This window comes from Setaria viridis, chromosome 8, assembly GCF_005286985.2.
Source record: "Setaria viridis chromosome 8, Setaria_viridis_v4.0, whole genome shotgun sequence".
Taxonomy (NCBI): Eukaryota; Viridiplantae; Streptophyta; class Magnoliopsida; order Poales; family Poaceae; genus Setaria; species Setaria viridis.
The window spans coordinates 40,537,015-40,559,582 of record NC_048270.2 but is presented as its reverse complement, the minus strand read 5'-3'; the positions used below and the strand labels follow the sequence as shown (position 1 = coordinate 40,559,582).

General features: G+C 42.6%; 1 protein-coding gene and 2 long non-coding RNA genes across 3 annotated transcripts; 1 reads left to right on the top strand and 2 right to left on the bottom strand.

Moving 5' to 3' along the window:
- Window positions 1-2,132: 2,132 nt before the first annotated feature.
- Window positions 2,133-6,637, bottom strand: LOC117834154 (uncharacterized). Its single transcript, XR_011899014.1, has 4 exons — window positions 6,500-6,637; window positions 4,078-5,932; window positions 3,382-3,453; window positions 2,133-2,444 (listed from the first exon to the last, which is right to left on the bottom strand). It is a non-coding gene; the product is annotated as an uncharacterized lncRNA (long non-coding RNA).
- A 1,235-nt stretch (window positions 6,638-7,872) lies between these two features.
- On the bottom strand, window positions 7,873-10,116 carry LOC117834153 (uncharacterized). The gene is made up of 2 exons (XM_034713779.2): window positions 8,122-10,116; window positions 7,873-8,048 (listed from the first exon to the last, which is right to left on the bottom strand). The coding sequence occupies exons 1-2, from the start codon at window positions 10,023-10,025 to the stop codon at window positions 8,024-8,026; spliced, it is 1,929 nt and encodes a 642-aa protein (XP_034569670.1). The 5' UTR covers window positions 10,026-10,116; the 3' UTR covers window positions 7,873-8,023.
- A 9,664-nt stretch (window positions 10,117-19,780) lies between these two features.
- Window positions 19,781-22,347, top strand: LOC117866556 (uncharacterized). The gene is made up of 2 exons (XR_004642934.2): window positions 19,781-21,996; window positions 22,086-22,347. It is a non-coding gene; the product is annotated as an uncharacterized lncRNA (long non-coding RNA).
- Window positions 22,348-22,568: the final 221 nt, after the last annotated feature.

Genomic DNA, 22,568 nt, shown 5'->3' with positions numbered 1-22,568 from the left:
TGGAGCATTTGGACTTGGAAAAGGTCAAAAAGAGAGAGCAAACAAGCAGGGATCACTGATAGCAGCAAGGATACTTGAGTTTTGGACTAGAGATGAGTGCTTAGTACCTTGCTAGTGGAATGAGCGCCCGGCTAAGACGAAGACGTTGACTTGGTGAAGTCATCAACGATTATTTGCAGAGCAGTTGCTTTTTGAAAAGCAACTGTGCCTGTACCTTACTTAATATATGCATAGAATTGCGAGGCCCACGGATCGCGTGCGCTAGTATGGCTCCGGAATCGAAGACCAAAAACACTCTTGCACGTTGCCAAAAGTGCCAAGTAAGCATGAAATTACCATGCTAAGATGCCCTTCACTCATTTGAATGTTAAACTGATTAATGTTACAGTGACACGGTGACTAAAAGACATACCTTTTGGAGACGCCTTGTTTTGCCGGCACCGAAAAAATTTAAACACAACGTTAATTACCGGACATATATACATTAATTTGGTTGCATCATCCAGAGACGGCATGCTGACATCACACATGCATGCTTGTGTAGTATACTAGCTAGTATTGTGTGGTAAGCATACTTATCTTTCCAGTAGGGCATGTGATGGTGACTCGTGCACATGAGCACTCGATTTCTTTCCACCCCACTTGGCGAAGACAAGCTGCAGGGGGTGGCCATGACCACTCGATTTTTATCCTTGAACGTGGCAATTGGCATCTATTTAATTAAATTTGCACTAAAAGCACCGTTCGGCAGGACTTTTTGCACATCGAACAAGACGTGTACGGACAATAATAAAACTTGTGTATTAAGCTCTCCTAAAACGAGAGTTTGTAAAGCCAACTTGATCACGTGCTTAATTATCAGGCAAAGACTTGGGAGGTCCACGGTACTAGGTCGTCGAATATAGAGAATGAGTACGTTTATATACACTTTCTTCAGTGAACGATGATGAGGAGACCGTGCGACCGTATCGACACAAGAACTTCCAAGAGCAAAACCATATATAATACACGCCATGGAAAGATATATGTATACATGAAATGGTACTCCCCCGCACAAATGTCTTTCCTGTATTCTTGAAAACAAAACGCAATAAGCAACAACGTTAGGCCACATCACTAACTAATGGAATCTATATTTTTCCTTTTAAATCACACTACTATATAAATGGACATCACTCCTCGTTCAGGAATGTGAACCGGTAGTGCATACGAGGAATCAATACCTTGGGGGTATTACTCGCAGTTCTACAACTGGGTATGAAAGGTAGTATCTCTCCCAGTTTATAGCAAGAGTAGGGGGTGTGATGCACCACACACTACTGGGGAATCCACCTTTAGTACCAGTCTCAAACCTGGTTGGACAACTTGTACTAAAGGGGACCCTTTAGTATCAAGCCACATAACTCGTACTAAAGTGCTCATTTAGTACCAGTTGGTTGTGGGGACCTCCCTCTGGATCAGTAGCTGATATAATCCTCATCACAGATTAGCATCAAAATAATAAAAGATGCATAAATTTATGGAAAAATATTTTTTCACCACTCCACGGTCAGAATAAATTTAGAACTAGAATGTCTAACTTGTATAATGAAATCAAGGTTGAGTACACTTATGGTTGGTACTTAGCATTGAAATTATATAAAATGAAAGGATAGTCAAGGAATGGGACACGAGGTTTGGTTTTATCAAGAAACTCATTTTATGCAAGTTGAGGTGAGTTTTGGGAGAAGCAAAGAAAAAAACACTTCTAGAGGAAGCACAGAGACTTCACCTGTTAACCAAACATAATCTTTTGACTTTGAAACTGGTATGGACCTTGGATGCTGATCGACATCTGGAGGACAAGGATTTGTTGGGACAACTAGTGCCACCAATGATCCTGAAGGACTTGAGTCTAGAAGGTTATAGTAGTCCAAGCTTTCCTGACTGGCTCATGGCAATTTTTCATCATCTCCCTTATCTTACTTGTATTAAATTGGTGGATCTGCCGACATGTAGCAACCTACCACCACTTGGACAATTGCCGTACCTGGAGAGCCTGCTTCTCTGGAATTTACCCAACGTTACAAAAATTGAAAGGGGTATCTGTGGTGGAAAAGGAGCGTTCCCCTAATTGGCAAAGTTCACAGTGGTTTTTATGCAAGGATTGGAGGAGTGAAATACTGTCACACCTGATTTTAAGGACAAAACCGAGTGCTTTCAATATATGTGCACCAGGATCAAGTTACACACATGTATGATAATAGTGAATAACAAAGACAGTGCTAAAACGAATAAAGGGAGTATTAAACATTATTACATGACCAAAAGTCTCAATAAGACATAAGCCTAATTATTACGCAGTGGAACTCCAAAGACGATGACGACACCACAGGCAGCTGACTGAAGAACTGTACGCCTAGAACTCCTCAAAGTCGTGAGATACTCCTCCAAATTAGCTTGGTCTGAATAGCGGTTTTGCAAGGGTGAGTACACTTATGGTTGGTACTCCACAAGTCGTGAGGAATAGTGTAGTGTAAGGCCAATCAAGGTATGGCTAAGGTGTAATTAGCATTAGCTTTTAATTAAGTTGGTCAAATTTTATTAGCAATTAGCTAAATATAAGTTTATACCACCCGAAATTAAACATGAGCATAAATAAAGTCAACAACATATGCATAAAATGACAACAATTTAAATCTATCTTCCGATAATATTATCATGTGAGGGTCCAGCCGCTCTTAACCGTGAGCACGGCTGATCGATCAGTTTTACACTCTGCAGAGGTTGTACATCTTTACCCACAAGTCACGTAAAAGTTCAAAAGAACTTTGGACCCAACCATGCGGTGTTTGCAAGGCACCATACTACACTTCCGAGGTGTGATTGCATAGGGACGCTACGAGGCCTTTACAAAGATTCATTAATCGGTGGTAACCCGCTAAGGTTTCGGTGTCTGGCGTGCACAACCTATCATAGGCTGCTAATGCAACAACTCAGTCCCCCCTCTTGCCTCATCACGAGTAAGATTACCCCAGACTAAGGTTTCTAATTATTCAGCCAAGACCAGAGCCATTTAGTCTTGTGGTAACACTGTTTTCCCGGGTGGTTCTCCATGTTCCGATTAAACATTTGTGATATTGTATTAACGGAAGGTACAACAGAAGTAAAGCAAGATTAAATGTTGAATTCAGTTAAACCACCATATCCCAAGTAAGCTCTAAGCATAAGCTACCCAACATAAAAGTAAACCTGGTTGGTTAAGGCAAAAGTAAATTAAATCTAGTCGAACCTTATTTGGGACCCATCAATTGAATCTTAACATGTGCATAGCATGGTTGTTGAGTACGAGAAAGTAAAAGTGTATAGGACTAAAAAGTAGTGATCAAGGGTACGACTTGCCTTCTTGGCCTTGCTCTTGCTGTTCGTACTCCTCGAAAGCTTGATCTCCAAATCCCTTGAACTGCTGAACGTCTACACGCGTCACACGAGCACATACAAGCAAACAAATACAATACATAAGAAAACAGTACACCAATCATAATTAAAAAGAGAAAACATGTTTGAAAATCTATTCTACGCATTAAAACGAACACACGGATATAAAGAACGTTAAAAACGAAGCTATAAAGCAAAAGATATGCTTAAAACAAGATGCAGGGGCATAACTGCGAGAAAAATTGAGATTACAAGGATCTGGTTTTAAATAGTTTTGAGCTGCGGGAGGATATCAACGCAAAACGCAGAAACTGCAGGGGTTAAAGTGCAAAAGCGCGGCTGCTGACTCGGCTGAATTGATGTGGACCGTCGGATGGCGATCCGGCGGCCGGCAGCTGCTGCGCTGACGTCAGCGACGGCGAGCGGCGGCGGAAAACGGCAGTTCGCCGGAATCGCCCGGGAACGCGCGACTGGGTGCAGATTTGAGCGAGGATTAGACCAGCAAATAGAAACGAGAGCAATGAACTCATTTGGGATGCCGACGGTGAGGACTTGGCGACGGCATAGGCTCTGGCAAGAACTTGCGGCAAGGAAAACAAATAAAATAAAACAAAACGCAAAACGCAGGGATGCACGGGCGATGTGTAGCCGGGTCTTCACCTTCCCGCGGAGCTTCTGGTGGAGGTGAGGACGACGAAGGGGTGACGGCAGCGCGCACAGAGGAGCTCGAGCGTGGCGGCAGATGCTTCGGGTGGCGGCGCAAGGAAGCTGTAGATGCGAAAAAGCTTGCGGTTTTGGGGAAAAAGGAAGTGGCGGCGGCCTTTTGTACCAGCCCTGGCGAGTGGGTCCGCATCGAGTCGGACGCGGGCGCGGCACGCACACGGTCCGGGCTTGAGTCCGATTCAGAGAAGCGGCGCTGGAGGAACGCGAGCGATTTTGCATGCGAGCGGAAGAAAACGCTGCGAGGAAGATGACTGCGGGCCCTGCTTGTCTGCGGCAGGAGGAGAGCTGCGAGCGAGAGGAACCTGGTCACGAGCTGGGCCGTTGCCTTCGAACTGGGCCGAGGCAAGCTAGTTGGCCTGCTGCTGCGGAAAGGTGCTGGGCCACGAGCAGGGCACAGCGTCGGGCCAGAAAGGAGCTGCTGTTTCCGAAGCAGAAACAGGAACTGACGGAAAGCCAGAAATCAATCGGAGACTGAAACTGAATGCCCCAGACTCTGAACTTCGGAAAAAACAGGACAACCAGCCAACTGACAGAAAAATAAAAAAAAACTTAACAACCCAAAAGCAGTACACAACCACAAAACCAGGCCACAAGACTGAAAAAGCTTGATAGGAACATCTGGCGACTGACAACCAAAAAGCTACAGAACTGCAACTGAAGAACTAGAGAACAGATAATTAACTGATTGAACTCTGAAACTGAAACACCCAAGAGCAGGAAGCTGACTGACAGAAAATTCAATACAGCAACCCAAGGTGAAACACAAATCCTTCTTCAAGCATTCAACAAAGAGATATGCAACAGAATGAATGCCCAATAAAATCCTATATTTCATTATTAAATTAGAAAAATGCTTGGATGTCTAGAAAAATGCAAAAATGACCTTACATGCCTTAAACAAGCAAATTGTTTCTAGCAAATTTTAATAAAATGCAAAGTTGTAATTTTTGGGTGTTACAAATACAACGTGCCCTGGCAAAGATGGCGTGGAGGAGTTCATGTTCCCTATGCTAGATGTACTCGGGGTATTTGAATGTCCAAAGTTGAGGTTGAAACCATGCCCACCCAAATGTCGTCAGTTCATAATATCAGAAATCGACCATGTTATATCTTCACTGGAGGTGGTACAAACCAGCAGCCATCGCTGCAACTCTACTCCAACCACACCACCAGCTTGACTATCAGCACGACAAGCCAGCACTAGAGTTTCAGGCTGTTTCACCACTTCCCTGCCCTCCGGAAGTTGAATTTCTCGTTCTGTTCAAATCTGATGAGCTTGCCGGAGAGCATACAACAACTCTCCTCCCTTCAGTCACTCGAGTTGAAATATTGTCGCAGCATATCAGCACTGCCAGAATGGCTCAGCAACATCTCCTCTCTCAAAACACTCATGATTACTCGTCTTTGCCTACATGTATAGACCTAACATGCATCGGAATATTAATTATTGAGGCAGCCCGATGGACAATCAATTTCTAAGCTTGGGGAAGGATGAGGACGTGGAAGTCGTCGTGGACTAAGAGTAGTGGATAAGGACGACACGAGGACGACCGAACAGTGGTGCGAGGACGAGCGAGCAGCCGGCAGCATGGGCACACCAAGGCACTCACCTATTTTCTTTTTACAAAACTATCAATGGACACGTCGTTTATAACTGAATAAATCAGGTTCCACCATAAAGAATCTTTTCAGCTGACTATACGCTCAAATCGCTGCGAGGACGAGCGAGCAGCTGGCGGCATGGGCACGACATGCATGCAGAAGGGTGGAGCGTCCCCTTCGAGCAGCAATTCTGCATGATAGGTTAAAATGGCTCAATAAATCAATCAAATCATGAATAGGAAATACACTGTAATCAATCACTAGCAGCCAGGAGAATGAAAATTAAAGGACTGCATGCATCCGAAGTTTATTGTTGACAGCAGCTTGTGTGCTTCCGAAATTTGCCAGGAAGTTAGGAATAGTACCACAGAGATTCTTGAAGGAGAGGTCTAAATATGCTAAAAAAACACTGGAGGGACCGGGTAGCTTGCAGTTGCCATTGTATTAAAATCCTCTCCATTCTACCTCACATTTACTCTCGATTCTCCCTCACATTCTACCTCAAAATCCTCTCCATTTTCTACTTCACATTTTAGCAACTATACTATCCATCTCCATTCTACACATCAAGTTGTTTTAACTCATACTAATCATATATAACAATCAAACTATCCATTACATCCTAGCTCAAAAACATGTATAAATACAAATCCTCTTCATTCTCCCTCTTTCTAGCAAGCAAACTCATTCTTCTCCCTCTCGAAAATATAAAACAAAGCAAAACAACAATAAATAAACGGAGGATGAAGTAGCTAACCTTCACAAAACTTTGGATGAGTGAAATCTCCATGGAAGTGAGGAAAAATATTCGGGCAGCACCTCCCCTAGGCTTGCTTCGGGAAGCGTCTTTGTGGAGTGGACTGGCTCGGGCTGGAAGAGGAAGAAAGGCCTCTATCTTAGATTTTATGGGGGGATGAGCTTTTATCCTAATTTAAATTCCAACCAGGATAAAAAGGAACATCTTTTGTCCCGGTTGGAAGTTTACTCCCGGTTGAAGCCTCCAACCGGGATAAAAGCACCACCCTTTTATCCCAATTAGAATTACAAACCGGGAGTAAACCGGTTGGAGCTTCCAACCAGGACAAAGCGCTACCCTTTTGTCCCTACCAACCGGGAGTAAACGTTTACTCCCGGTTGGTTATTCCAACCATGACAACAGGGTGGCGCCGTCGGTGGCTGGATAGCTGTTACAACTGGGACTAAAGGGTCACCTTTATTTAGTCCCGGTTGCAAATATCAACCGGGAGTAAAACTCCGTCCCATTCCAACCTACCGTGACGCGTCCCCTTTTGTCCTGGGCCAACTTTAAACCGAGATAGAAGGGGGCGCATGGAAGGAGAGTTCTCTACTAGTGTCTTCTAATTGAATAAATATGTGCACATTGTTGGCCAATTTAGTCTGCGTAGAGAACAAATGATTATGCATGGAGAATGCATTAGTCTATAAAGTGAAAAGATAATTTTACACCGCGAATGTCCAGATCACCTACAATAAGTTCATGTCGCGAACAAGAAGTCCACGTCGGGAATGATGACAAACATGATCCTCCTGCACAAGCGGAAGGTGAAGGGCCATATTCAGACGCCAATCCAGCTCTGACCCTAGGTCCCATATAGCTGCTAGAAAACAGTGAACCAATGCACATAGGTGGTTGGCTGAAGGCCCAAGATACCAAGGTCCGGCGCTTGAAAGCTTGTTCCACGAACATGTGTACGAGGCCTACACAGCCCTCAGTGGATTCGCTGATGGAACCAGTACGTACGTGCTTCGAATCCAAGTGTGCATGAAACCTCATGCCGGTGTGGTAGGGTCAATCTCTGCTACAACAGGACCTGCTCGATTCACAGACGAACAAATACAACTGAGAGGGAGTGGATTTTGTGCTGCGATGAAGCTGCAGCGTTTTCGGATTTCTTACTGTTTATTATTTGTGCAACATAACTAGCAATCGTAACACGATTCTCACCAAAATCTGACAACAGACACGACATGAAAAGAGAAAACAAACTCGACAGACTTATTAGACATGGATGTATTGACTGATGCGTGTGCACTTGTTGGATAGATCAGACAACAACATCCTTTGGTTATCATCTAGGGCCTCGCTTCAGCACACCAGCATGCGTGAGCAGTGCCCAAAGATGCGTGATGAACTCCCCTCCTCTTGCAAGAACTTCCAGGTGCTCCCGGGGATCGTCGGATGGCGAGACGTACAGCATCATCTCAGCCCAGAAATCAGATAGCACCTTCCACCGTTTTGTGGAGTCTTGTATGTTATCAATCAGTTGCCTTGCAAGGTGAACGCCCTGCGCAACGAGCCTTGTTTCATCACCAACACATTCAACATCAGTAGTGCTAATTTGCATTAGTATGTCACACCTGCCCTCGATCTTCTTGTTCTTTCCCTTTATCTTCTTGTTCTTTCCCTTGATCTTCTTTTCCTTGGCCTCTTTGAGTAACTTGCCTGCTTCGTCGATTGACTGATCAAGTATGGATTCCGATATGGAGCTGTGGTCAGGCAAGAGGTTAGGTGCAACAGCAAGGAGATGCATGCAGTACTTGGATAATGTGGAGGCTGTTTTGACGGCATCTTCTTCTCTGGCTTTTTTATCCAGCTGGTGCTCGCACACCGTTGTAGCAATGTGCCAGACCAGGATGGTGCGAGTCACTGCTCCGTCTGTTGCAGTAGCATCACATGCCCATGCTAGAAGACCATGGACGCCATTGTTTTCCAATGATTGTAACCCTCCCGTCAGGTAGCCCTTGCTTAGCAGTAGGGAATCAACAACGGCTTTCTTCACCTTTTCGGACAGCTTGACTGATTTCTTGCTTTCCTTCTTGGCCTTGTCCACCAGGCGTAGTGTAGTATGATGGAGACAATTCTTAACCCTGCTTTTGCGGCCAAGTTTCTCGAGGAGACAGTACTGGCCAAGTCTGCCGTTCCATGGGCGAAACGCCTTCCATATCAAGAGAAGACGTATGATCATCTCAAAGCAACAGCATCTTTGCAGAAAAGGAGCGTTGACGTAGCTCCGTATCAGCGCCACCTTGAACCAACCTGAGGCTATGTACAGGTACAGCTGGTATGCCTCCAGGACTGCCAAGACAACCATTATGACAATGGTTTCAGGCAACAGACTGCGAATGCTATTATTACTGCGATTACTTATATAGCGGTCGTCGTCGAGATACTTGACGTGCAGGCAGGCCACTGTGAGCCACGAGCATAGGGCAATCATGATGACAGGCAGACAGAGAGCCAGGTATCTACCCTTTTGGTAAAGGTAAGAGTACCTTGTGTAATACATGTCATGGACAAAAACAAGCTCCTCCTCAATAACCCTGAAGGCCCGCAGATGTGGCTTGTCCCCGGCGAGAAGGCCTTTGAAGACGAAGTCATGGGTTTTCTCAAGCTCTGCCTCAGACAGCTTGAAGCCAGCAAACCTTCGGTTGAGCATCTTGGAGAGTGCCATAGAGAGGCACAAGTCCTTGAGCACCTTTCCCCGATCACCAATGAGCAGATTCCCCTTGCAGTGCCAGATCTGTTCCACGGTGGTAACCTTCAAGTCGTTCGGCTCCTTATACCATGGCATTTGTCCAGGCCGGTTGAAACATTGTTTCTCACCGGCGACCATGTACCGGTAGCCTTCCATGGTCACAGGATCGAGGGGCCCCAGCTTGCTGTTGTGAGCTATATACTGCATGTAATCGGCGACCACCTTCACGTTCTTGCCGAGGTAGGACTTGCTCACCTTCCTCATGGAAGCTATCATCACATATGACTTGATGACGATAACGACCAGGATGGCTGTCAGCGGGGGCCACAGGTATTTCGCATCCCCCTTCTTCTCCATGTCCTGGCCAAACCTTAGCATGATAGACACCAGCAAGAATCCCTTAAAGAGTTGTTTGATGCAGATGCTCTTCCAGTTGTCGATGTCGTTGAGGCGGCAAGCCGTGAGGCTATCCGTGCTGCTGAGGAGCAGAAGCAGGAACACAGCCCACACGGTGAAGTCGTTGAAGTAACAAGTGGTAGACTGCATCAGCCCAATGGTGTAGCCCACCAGCGGATAGGAGAGCGTGTAGACTCCAATCACGATGTGATGAAGGAGACCGTGGCTAAACCGCCGGCGTAATGGACCCAGTATATGCAAGAGGAACATCGCCACAACAGCTAGGAAGACCAAAGCTTCCACACCAGCTGTATTATCCTTACGGCAACCTTTCGAGGGAGGGGAACTTGGTGAGGGACTTGGTGCCCAAACCATACCGGCAGTAGCCATGGTTTCCTCCCCCACAATCTAATCAGAGTGGACTAGCCCCAGTTCTCTACCTCACTCTAATTAAGAGAGTACATGGTTTGGAGTCCAGAGATCCCTGAGGCCGCATATATATAGCTAGCTTAAGAAAAAAACATAGCGTCTGTAGACCATATCCAATAGAATGAAAGCCTTCTGGTAAAATCACGGTATAAATTTTTACGTGAAAAATTTACCTAGACTAAGAGGACCTTTAGTCTTAAATAATTAGTCCCAATTAAATTTTAAGACCTGTGCGTCTCTCCAACCGGAACTAAGGATCACTTCCACCAGTGGGCCTAAGAGATTGCTACTTTTGTTTCTTCCTTAACTGAAGAATGAAATTCCAAATGCTTAAATGCATATATCACCGACGAGTGCTATGGGCATCATGTCGACACGTCGACCGTACTAGTTAAGCTCCACATTGGAGCATAAGTGATGAAATTACTCATCATACCTCGAGTAGAAACCTCTGCAGGAACCTTCGTCAGTTCGTTCATGCTGGCAGAAAAGCAAAACTAGTAGGACTGTTGAAGGTTTGCCCACATATACCAAAATAATCATCCGTGGGCTGTTGACGACCTACCATCTAGCTAGACGCTGTTGTGGCGGGCACGAATGCATGATGGATATACGGATATGGCCCCAGCTCTATATCTTCCAAACTGCAGCCACGTGCTTTCAGTTATTTTAAGCAACTGGCAACAGTAAACAAGACATGGATATTATGATCGAGCTACCTTATAGTAACACAGTAGTATCAAAATGGCCAAGCATCACCAGGGTAGGATCCGCATGCTAGGTAGCGAGATGAAGATTCCGATACACTTGCTTTCTTCTCAGCGGAAGAAATTAAATTCAGTGAACACAAATAATACATAATGTGTGCATCATCGGGGCACGATGAAGGCGTACCACGGAGACGATCGACTAGCTTTGATCGTAAGGGCCCGCCTTGATTCGTTGCTTTAATTTTGGTCGAGGAGAACCACCAGCATGTTGCGCCATTATTCTATGGCAGTTGCTTGCGGGTCGCTACGCGTCCAAGACCTTGTTTAGTTGGTAAAATTGGGAGGTGCCAAATTACTGTTATAGCACTGTAGCACACTGTAGCGTTTCGTTTGTATTTGTGAATTATTATCCAAATATTGACTAATTAGGCTCAAAAGATTCGTCTCGCAAAGTACAACAAAACTGTGCAATTAGTTTTTAATTTCGTCTACATTTATTACTCCATGCATGTACCGCAAGTTTGATGTGATGGGGAATCTTCTTTTTGCATAGTGTCAAAGTTGGAAGTTGGGGATGAAGTAAACAAGGGGCAAGTGCGCCGGCCCCTTAATTTCAGGCCTTTCAAGGTTCTATGCTTGGTGGGGCTCTAGCTACTGTACGCTGTACTACAGTGCTGCATTGTAGCACATGCTGGTCCCTCCCTTTAAAGTTAATTGTCTGTTCTGTTGACCGACCTAGAGGCTAATTATAGCTTTCGATTCTTGCAAATGGAAATATATAATCACACAAATAAAGCTCCACCGCCGGCGTAACGGACCCCGTGTATGCAAGAGGAACATGGCCGGGAACAGGAAAGCTGTCACAACAGTTGTATTATCCTTGGTGGGAGGAGACTCGGTGGGAGACTTGGAGGAAAAACCATGCTGGGAGCGGCCATGGTTTCCTCCCTCCACAATCTTATCAGAGTGGGTGAGCCCTACTAATTCTCTACCTCACTCTAATGAAGAGAGTACACACAGTTAATTTGGAGTAGTCCCTGCAGAGCCCTGAGGCCGTATGCATGGATATAGCTTAAGAGAAAAACCATCGCTTTGAAGTTCCGCCTACAGGACAGATTAAACACAAGGAATATCCTTCGCAGAAAATGGAGAATTCTTGATGATTATAGCTGTGCCCTGTGTAGTTCTGGTATCGAGGAGACCTCAAATCACCTCTTCTTCACATGCTCTTTTAGCCAATGGTAAAATCACGGTAGACCAGTCAAATTGTTTGCTACTTTTATTTCAAGCAAACCAGCAAGGTGGCCTGCGCAAATATCCCAATTTGACGTGTTTTAACATTAAGCAAAAGACTAATTACGAGCATTACTGCGGACCAGATTGAATATAAAACTTTATCTGTTCTTTTTGTATTTGGAAATCAACTGCACAAGCATATCCCAATTTGACGTGTTTTAACATTAAGCAAAAGACTAATTACGAGCATTACTGCGGACCAGATTGAATATAAAACTTTATCTGTTCTTTTTGTATTTGGAAATCAACTGCACAAGCATAAAGTTGTTATGAATCCGTGTGCTAGGTAGCGAGATGAAGATTCCGATACACTTGCTTTCTTCTCAGCGGAAGAAATTAAATTCAGTGAAGCCAAATGCATAATGTGTGCATCATCGGGTCACAGTGAAGGCGTACCACCGAGACGACCGACTAGCTTTGATCGTAGGGCCTGCCTTGATTAGTTGCTTTTGGTCGAGGAGAACAACCCGTGATGGAGTTGGTTGCCATTCTATTGCAGTTGCATGCGGGTCACTAGTCACTACTCGTCAAAGTGTCTCCCTTAATTTCAGGCTTTCAGGCTTTGCAAGATTCTATGCAAGGTGCGTGGGGCTATAGCTACTGTACGCTGTACAGTGCTACACTGTAGCACATACTAGTCCCTTCCTTTAAAGTTAATTGTCTGTTCTATTGACTGACCTGTTGGCTAATTATAGCTTTCGATTCTTACAAATGGAAATAGTCACACAAAGCTGAACTATCGGCGTAACGGACCAGTGTATGCAAGAGGAACATGGCCACAATGGCCAGGAACAGGAAAGCTGTGACAACAGTTGTATTATCCTTGGTGGGAGACTTGGTGGGAGACTCGTTGGGAGACTTGGTGGAAAAACTATGTTGGGAGCGGCCATGGTTTCCTCCCTCCACAATCTTATCAGAGTGGGTGAGCCCTACTAATGCTCTACCTCACTCTAATGAAGAGAGTACACAGTTTGGAGTCCTGCAGAGCCCTGAGGCCGTATGTATATAGCTTAAGAGGGAAAAAACATCGCTTTGTAGTTCCGCCTCCAGTATAGATTAGACACAAGGAATATCCTTTGCAGGAAATGGAGAATTCTTGATGATTATAGCTGTGCCCTTTGTAGTTCTGGTGTCGAGGAGACCTCAAATCACCTCTTCTTGACATGCTCTTTTGGCCAATGGTATTGGCGTCTAATCCACATTTATTCCATTTGTACAGAAAGTATCTAACCAAAAGATTAATTATGTGCATTACTGTATCCAAGATTGAATGTAAAATTTTATTTGTTCTTTTTGTTTTTTTCGTGCTATTTTTTTTACTTCCTTATTGTGCATACTGATATTCACTACGCCAAAAATGATTTTTTAGTGACGGTTAAAACGTCACTGTAGACCCACCAGCAACCATGAGCCAACACAAATAGGACTCTGTGCTGGCGGGTGGATTACTATGCTAGCGGTGGTTAGGTGGCCCGCCAGCACAGCGAGTTTTGGAATAATAAAAAAGGCTGGTCGTCGTTGCTGCCACGCCCGTCGCCCGTACGCCGCCGCAGGCTATCGTTGCTGCCGCATCTGGACGCCCGTCGCTCCCTCACCCGTACGCCGCCGCACGTCCGCTCGAGGCAGCCATCATCGATGCCGCATGTCAGCTCCGTACTGGGCAGCCGTGCAGCGCCTGCTCAGAGGTGCATGTGAAAACGCTGGAGGAGACCATCGGCCGACGCACAAACCACGATGGGATACATGGACCCCGTCTTCTTCCAGTGAGCTCACCACGGGAGAGAGAGGGGAAGGGATAAGGACGCTTGAGATATTATTCCTTAGGAGAGATGTGGAAAAAATATTATTACTGGCGGGTGACATTATTGCCCGCCAGCACAATAACCCACAGTGGTTATTGTGCGGGCAGGTGCTCTCCGTTAGCACAGGAAACTACTGTGCTGGCGGGTGACAATCACGCCTGCCAGCACAATAATTTGCTGGTGCCACTACAAATCGATTCTGGCATAGTGATTATTACGAGGTAGCTTATGGAGAGAGTATGTATCAAAATGGCTAACAAGAAACGATGTTGTATTTGAAAAATGGCAATAAAAAACTTTTTTCTCGGCTGACGCAAATTTTGGGCTCAGTTGCACCGCAGTGACCACCGGAAAGAGTTGCTGATTGGTGGTGTCGGTAATGAAGTTCTTTGGCTCCGATGTATTTATAGACCTTTTAGTTAATTTCAAGATTTGTTATTATAGCTTTTTAGTTTCAAGATTTGTTATTATTTGGTGGTGTGGGCAACTAATGTCTTTTTTGTCATGATATTTGCCAGTGGTCATATCTAGTGTTTAAACACTACGTATAATAATTGTGGATTTGCTCCTTCTCACTTGTGAGAGGCGGAGCTTTCAGGCATTATCTAAAAAAAGAGTTCTACAGCGTAGATGTCTATTTACTTTGGCACTTAATATCAAATTGAACAGGGAGTAAAAAGTTGCAAGTACGCTAGCAAGCAAAAATAAAAGAGAAAACATATATACATGCCTTACTACCTAGCTTGCTAATCAATTCTTTGGAAAGTGGCTACTGTTAGAGAAATGACCTTCCACCCTCAACAAAGATCTCGGTCAGTTTTGGACCCCGTACTAAAGAGGCTTTAATCCCTAATCTTAATTTCGTGGTCGGTAGAGACACCTTCGTGGTAATGGAGACCCCTTTGGTCCCAGTTGACCGGGACTAAAGGGCCACCTCTAGGATTAAAGGGTCCCCCACGGGTGAATACATAAGGATAGCACCCCCTACTTAGTCAGATGTGTTGTGTAGGTGAGATGGTAAGGAAGCTACACATGAGGCAAGAGGTTGCGGGTTTGAATCCCATGCATCGCGTACGCGCATATTTCACGTGAAAATTTTACCGGGACTAAAGAGTCCTGAATAATTAGCACATATACCAAAATAATCATCCGTGGACTGTTGACGACCTATCATGGGCATGCAAATTGATCAATTTGCCACTTGTGTACAAGCTAGACGCTGTTGTGGCCGCCATGAATGCATGATGGATATACGATATGGCCCAACTATATATCTTCCAAACTGCAGCCACGTGCTTTCAGTGATTTTAAGCAACTGGCAACAGTAAACAAGGCATGGATATGACTCCTTTGGTCTCTTGCATGGCCTACTTTTGGCAGACTGTTAGTGGAAGCTAGGTTGGCAACATGGTTTCGAAGAATCCTCAGATTTCTTCATCTCAAAATATTTTTGATCAGTCGACAAATTTTCTGAGGTATGGCCGTGGCCTAGCAGGTAGATTGCACGCTCATATTTCCACAGTTCTAGCATATATACTTCCAGGATGGTGCTTGCGATCGAATTCAGCAAGGTTCACGATTTCAGTACGCATAGTACTTCCCGGATCCAAATGTAACTCATTTTAGACATCAAGGCAGTACCAAAAGTGGGTCTTTCAAAAAAAAACTACAAAAAGTGGGCATGAAAATGTCTATGATCTTAATTACGTATTCTTTTAACAAGTAGTTAATTACTGAAGTCCATGGGACATGGGAGTCTCAGAAATAAAAATTAAACTCATTTAGCAGGCCAACATAAAGAAATTAAAGGATTGGATTTGGTATAGATCGGAGCGAAGATATATCGTGGACGGACATCATGGGATTTCATGCTTACGTCACCCAACGCATGGATAATATATTGTGTGGTCAGAAGAAGCTGTGTGCATATCGTTGCTTTGCTTACCATATTCCATTCCAGTCCACTTTTCTTTTTCTGATAAAGACAGATAGCCCACTTGTGTGTTCCTTATCCTTCCATCGATCTCAATATCACGGGTGCACAGAGGAGGTAGCCACCGGGACAGACCAACAACCAAGGCGGCTGGTGGCCAACAAGAGCAAGTGTGACTTGGAAAAAATATTGGAGTAGTGCTGCTTAGATTTCATTTTGTATTCATTTTGTTGTTTAACAAATTGTATTCATTTAATAAAAAATAATTTTTTGTTTAAGTTAAACGGAGAATTATATTATTCATTTTAAAAAAGAAATTCTCCATTTCACTTAAAAGATAATTGTTTTTTACAGCATTCTCTGCTCACAAGTTGAGCACAAATAATAAGGGAAAGAGGTACTTCGCGTGATAACATAGGAATCTTCACCCGTTTTGAATGAGAACAAATTAAGTTAGCTTTGATGATATTACAAAGATGTAATCAGGTGGTATATATCGAAGACTGATGACCCTTCGCGGCGTTTGAGGTCTTCATCGACTATTGTACCATGCATGACGACGACTTAACATTCCATCACTTCAGCGGCCATGAGTAGTTGAATTGATTAATATGTCGGGCCGAATCATTGTCTGGTTTGAGATGTTTGAATCGGTATTAATTGATCTTAACATCGTGAACCAGTAGTGATGTGGTAATATCGAAGTTTAGTTTTGTAGTAGTGGTTCACATAAGGAATCGTATGTTCCTTAAGTGACCCGCATAATAAAACTTCTAGAAAATTGTCTTTATATATACTAGTCCATCAACCCGTGCTCCCGCACGGGCTAATATTTTTATAAGCTATTGGATTTGAAAATTATTTAGAAATTAAACTCTTAGCTAATAATCAAAATTGTTTACCTACTACTATTATTTTTCCAATACTTCAACATAATACTTATACAGATATGTATCTATCTTTATCCAGTTGTGATTGATTTTTAATTAATAATTATTCTATGCACTTTTTCATTCATATTCATACTTTTTCCATTTTGTATCGCACCTCCGATCCTCTATACATTATGTTTAGCATACAAATCAATATTTTTCATCGATTCCGCACATACATGTATACATGGCCTAATGGTGGCACTCATCATGTGTATATACTTTAATGTAGTATTTTTATATTAACAATGACATAAATAAGTAATTTAGAATCATATATTAGTTTACTTTTTGACATTTCTATATGATGCACATGAAGATAATTAGATTAAGATTTAGGTATTTACTTTATGTTACTTTTAGTAACGACATACGTGGGTAACATAGATAAAATTTTAGAATGACATTTTAAGTTATGCTTTATAATGATGTGCATTAGTAAATTAGATGAAGATTACGGGGTTACTTTAGATTATGTTTTATAATAGCTGAGCTCGGTAATTTAGATATAGGTTTAGAGCTTATTTTTTAATATTTCCACAATGACAATGGTGGATAATATTTTAGAAAATATAATAAATCAATGGCTATGATTATTAGAGTTTACAGGATTGGTGTTTGATGTTTTTAATTTTTATGAGAATCTCTCTTTTTTCTTGCTTGTCTCATGGGAACTAATGCGGAGTCTCCAATAGAGAAAAATGAGATTACATTACTATAAAACTATTACCATAAGCTACCTCTCGTTTGTTAAATATTCGAAAATAATACTTATGTAGATATTATACTTAATATCTTCATCCAATTGTGATAGATTTCAGTTAGTAATTACTCTATAATATTTTCATCCACATTTATAATCTTTAACTTTCCACTTTGGACCGCATGTATGGGCTTGAATTTATTTAATGAACCCTAAGTTTGAGTGCTCATAAATTTAATAGAACTATCCATAATGCTAAATATAATTTTAGCGTACAAATGTATATTCCCATAACTTTATATCCTTATAAATGGTGACACACATCACACATCATGCGTATAGACCTTAATTATTATATCGTATACCAATAGTGTAAGATATAGACGATTTAGAATCATATATTATTGTATATTTTTAATTAAGGTTATTTGATTCAAACGTAGGGTTACCTCATGTTATTTTTAATAATAGCATGTGTGGGTAATATAGATGCAAATTTAAGGGGTTACTTTAAGTTTTTTAAAATAATAGTGGTAGGCAATTCAGTTGCAAATTAGAGAGCTATTTTAAATATTGTTTATAATGGCATAAGTGGGTAATTTTGATGAAGATTAGAGCGTTACTTTAGTTTATTTTATATAATGGCAGAGGTGGGTAATTTATATATAGATTTAGGGGGTTCCTTTAGGCTATTTTCATAATGGTATAGGTGGGTAATTTTTTAGAAAATATAATAGATCCAATGGTTATGATGATTTGAATTTGTCGATTGATGGTCGGATGTTTTGCTTTTTTGTGAGAATTTCTAGAATTTCTCTCTTTTTCTAGAGTGTCCACCTAGGAATCCTAGGTGGCTTCATCTGGAGGCTTCAAAAGGAGCCTCCAATTAGTAATACTAGTCCATCAACCCGTGCTCCTGCACGGGCTAATGTGTTTATAAGCTATTGGATTTGAAAATTATTTAGAAATTAAACTCTTAGCTAATAATCAAAATTGTTTACCTACTACTATTATTTTTCCAATACTTCAACATAATACTTATATAGATATGTATCTATCTTTGTCCAGTTGTGATTGATTTTTAATTGATAATTATTCTATGCACTTTTTCATTCATATTCATACTTTTTCCATTTTGTATCGCACCTCCAATCCTCTATACATTATGTTTAGCATACAAATCAATATTTTTCATCGATTCCGCACATACATGTACACATGGTCTAATGGTGGCACTCATCATGTATATATACTTTAATGTAGTATTTTTATATTAACAATGACATAAATAAGTAATTTAGAATCATATATTAGTTTACTTTTTGACATTTCTATATGATGCACATGAAGATAATTAGATTAAGATTTAGGTATTTACTTTAGGTTACTTTTAATAACGACATACGTGGGTAACATAGATAAAATTTTAGAATGACATTTTAAGTTATGCTTTATAATGATAAGCATTAGTAAATTGGATGAAGATTACGGGTTTCCTTTAGATTATGTTTTATAATAGCTGAGTTCGGTAATTTAGATATAGGTTTAGAGCTCATTTTTGAATATTTCCACAATGACAGTGGTGGATAACTTTTTAGAAAATATAATAAATCAATGGCTATGATTATTAGAGTTTACATGATTAGTGTTTGATGTTTTTAATTTTTATGAGAATCTCTCTTTTTTCTTGCTTGTCTCATGGGAACTAATGCGGAGTCTCCAATGGAAAAAAAATGAGATTACATTGCTACAAAACTATTACCATAAGTTACCTCTCGTTTGTTAAATATTCGAACACAATACTTATATAGATATTATACTTAATATCTTCATCCAATTGTGATAGATTTCAGTTAGTAATTACTCTATAATATTTTCATCCACATTTATAATCTTTAGCTTTCCACTTTGGACCGCATGTATGGGCTTGAATTTGTTTAATGAACCCTAAGTTGGAGTGCTCATAAATTTAATAGAACTATCCATAATGCTAAATATAATTTTAGCGTACAAATGTATATTCCCATAACTTTATATCCTTATAAATAGTGACACACATCACACATTATGCGTATAGACCTTAATTATTATATTGTATACCAATAGTGTAGGATATAGACGATTTAGAATCATATATTGTTGTATATTTTTAATTAAGGTTATTTGATTCAAACGTAGGGTTACCTCATGTTATTTTTAATAATAGCATGTGCGGGTAATATAGATGCAAATTTAAGGGGTTACTTTAAGTTTTTTAAAGTAATAGTGGTAGGCGATTCAGTTGCAAATTAGAGAGTTATTTTAAATATTGTTTATAATGGTATAAGTGGGTAATTTTGATGAAGATTAGGGGTTACTTTAGTTTATTTTATATAATGGCAGAGGTGGGTAATTTATATATAGATTTAGGGGGTTACTTTAGGCTATTTTCATAATGGCATAGGTGGGTAATTTTTTAGAAAACATAATAGGTCCAATGGTTATGATGATTTGAATCTGTCGATTGATGGTCGGATGTTTTGCTTTTTTGTGAGAATTTCTAGAATTTCTCTCTTTTTCTAGAGTGTCCACCTAGGAATCCTATGTGGCTTCATCTGGAGGCTTTAAAAGGAGTCTCCAATTAGTAATAGTAAGATAAGATTTTTTATAAGTTGAGTTTGGAAATGAAATTTTTTGGAGGGATAGATCCGCCCTCCTTGCCAGCGTCTGAGGCCAAACAGCACCGTCCGCGCCCTCCCCCTCCAGTCCGCCGTCGGATCCGCCGTCGTCGCCGTTTTCCGCGCCCAAGAACCGGTGGACGGGCACTCCCCCGCCGTGACATAGAGCGCCCATGGCGGCAGCACCGGTTCCGCGTACTGCTCGGGCCTGGCGATCCGCTCGGCGGTGAGGTAGACGGCGAGGCAGTGGAGCGGCTTGGGGATGAACTTTGCGGCGATGAGGGAGGCGAAGGCGCTGCGCTTCTTGGCGCGCGCGAGCCGCTCGTTCTATGTGAAGATGGCGTCCTTGAGGCGCTGGATCTTGAGCTGCGGGTTGAACAACAGCTTGGAGTCAACGATGGTGGTGCGCATTCCTCCAAGTGAATAATGCCCATGATAACAGGCATGCTCATTGTTTTGGGAGATAAGGTAATATTTACCTTCCATTAATCGAATCCAAATTTATCATTAATGCACACTTGCCTACCCCAAATATCCAATTAGACTTTGTGCAAGTTTCTAAACAAAGTGCAAAGTACTGGTTCATCTTTATAAAGATCTCAGGGCACATTCAGCACTTGTAGAATGACTACTACATACCTGGACTTCAGCAGTTGTCGCATGCGCTTGCGGTGAGATGTTGGAAAAAGGTTCAACTTCCCAACTTTTTTCATATTTTTATGACAATAACTGACAAAAACTCAGCTGGAGAGTGTAGATGACTACCCTCCTGACCATGTCCAGAAAATTAGATGATGTATCCTTAATTAGCAGAAAATTAGATGATGTATCCATAGTTACTACATTTGTTTGATAGCAAAAGAGGGCCGGGAAAAGGCTGCAGCAGCCCAAGGACAGGGGATGCAATAATTCTTACATGTGGGGGTGGGAGCTGTGGTGCTCAATCGATCCACTCTGTAACCATTCCCATGCCGCCTCGCAACGCCCCGTGCTTATATGTGCTGGCCCACATCGTCACTGGTCACGCCGGCGGCCACGAGCGGACGCCGGAGTCGAGCTGGGGGGGTTGGTATTCGCTGCGTCGAAGCTGGGCTCTGCACCGAAGCCTCTGGCCATGCCCCGGTTCCCGTTTCAGATTCCGGCCAAAGGAATGCCCCGGCTTTTACCACAGGTTCGTTCTGCTTCTTCACGATAATTCAGCTAACAAAATAGCACACGAATTTCCTTCAGGTGCCATACATGATAAGGCCGCAAAGGTGACACAGAATCCATCCTAGAAGCGAGCATGCACGCTGCAGCGTCGTTACAAGACTGAATTGAAGTTGGAAGAAAAAAACAGAGCAAACGGATGCTCCAACTCCAAATCGTTAAAGATATCATACGCAATAGATGCTCCGAAACATTCACGCGCCGCACATTCGCTGATAGACAAAGTGATATAGACAGGGCAGAGTTGTGAGTCAAGCAAAAGTGCAAAACACAACAAGAGATGCTAATTTTCAGACAATGCGACAAGCGTTGCAACTGCAAATCAGGCGATCAGGCATAGTACACGTGCTCCACGTACGCCGGTCCCCAAGTCTCAGCCGGATGCCCTAATGCAGGCACCATGGCGCTCCCCCCATCGCTCCAGACAGCAACAGGGGACGCAACTGCAGGCATCAGCTCATACTCAGGGTGCACGGGGCCCACCATTGGTGGTCCAGTCATATAGCCGCCGCCGCCGCCGTGAGTTGGCTGTGGACAGTTCACGGCAGCAACATGGGTGCTGGAATCCAGGTGCTTCTCTATTTGCTCCAACTGATGATCAGATAACTCGTGCATGATTTTCAATGCAGAGTTGGCTTCCTGTTCGTGAAGGCCTGGTGCTGCTGAGGCAGAACCGTTCGTGCTTCCTTGGTTCGAACTAGCACTGCTCCTCCCTAGATGCTTGCTAGTTTTCTCATCCTCCCGATTCTCAGGTTCTGTTTTAACCTCAGCTTTTGTAGCAGTGGGAGCATCGAGTGCCTCTTCATCAACAGTCTTAGCATCGAGTGCCTCTTCATTCGGCCGGGGAGGTGGCGACGGACCGGGGATCGGAAGGCGACAATAATTTGTGGTTAGATGTTGTGTTCGACCAAAATAGGCTGAGGTTTTCTTTTGGTTGTTTATTGATTAGTGTTTCGCGTTCTATCATGTATGGCTGGAGCTGCTAGCTACATCGTTCCAGTGTTTGTTGGGATTATAAATACATGAATGAAGCACTAGCTGTGTGACTGCACAAGAACACTGGAGCGTTCATTATGCCGCCAGTTGTGCAAGGATAGCAAAAAGTGTCAAACTAATGCCTGTAGTTGTGTACAGATGAGCTGAAGATGGAAAACACTGAACAAAAGTGACGGCAGCACAAGGCCAAGTGAGAACATGGGGACCGTCAAGCTGTGCACCTAAATTTCATCTGATGAGGAGGCAGGAAGAATTACCTTCAATCT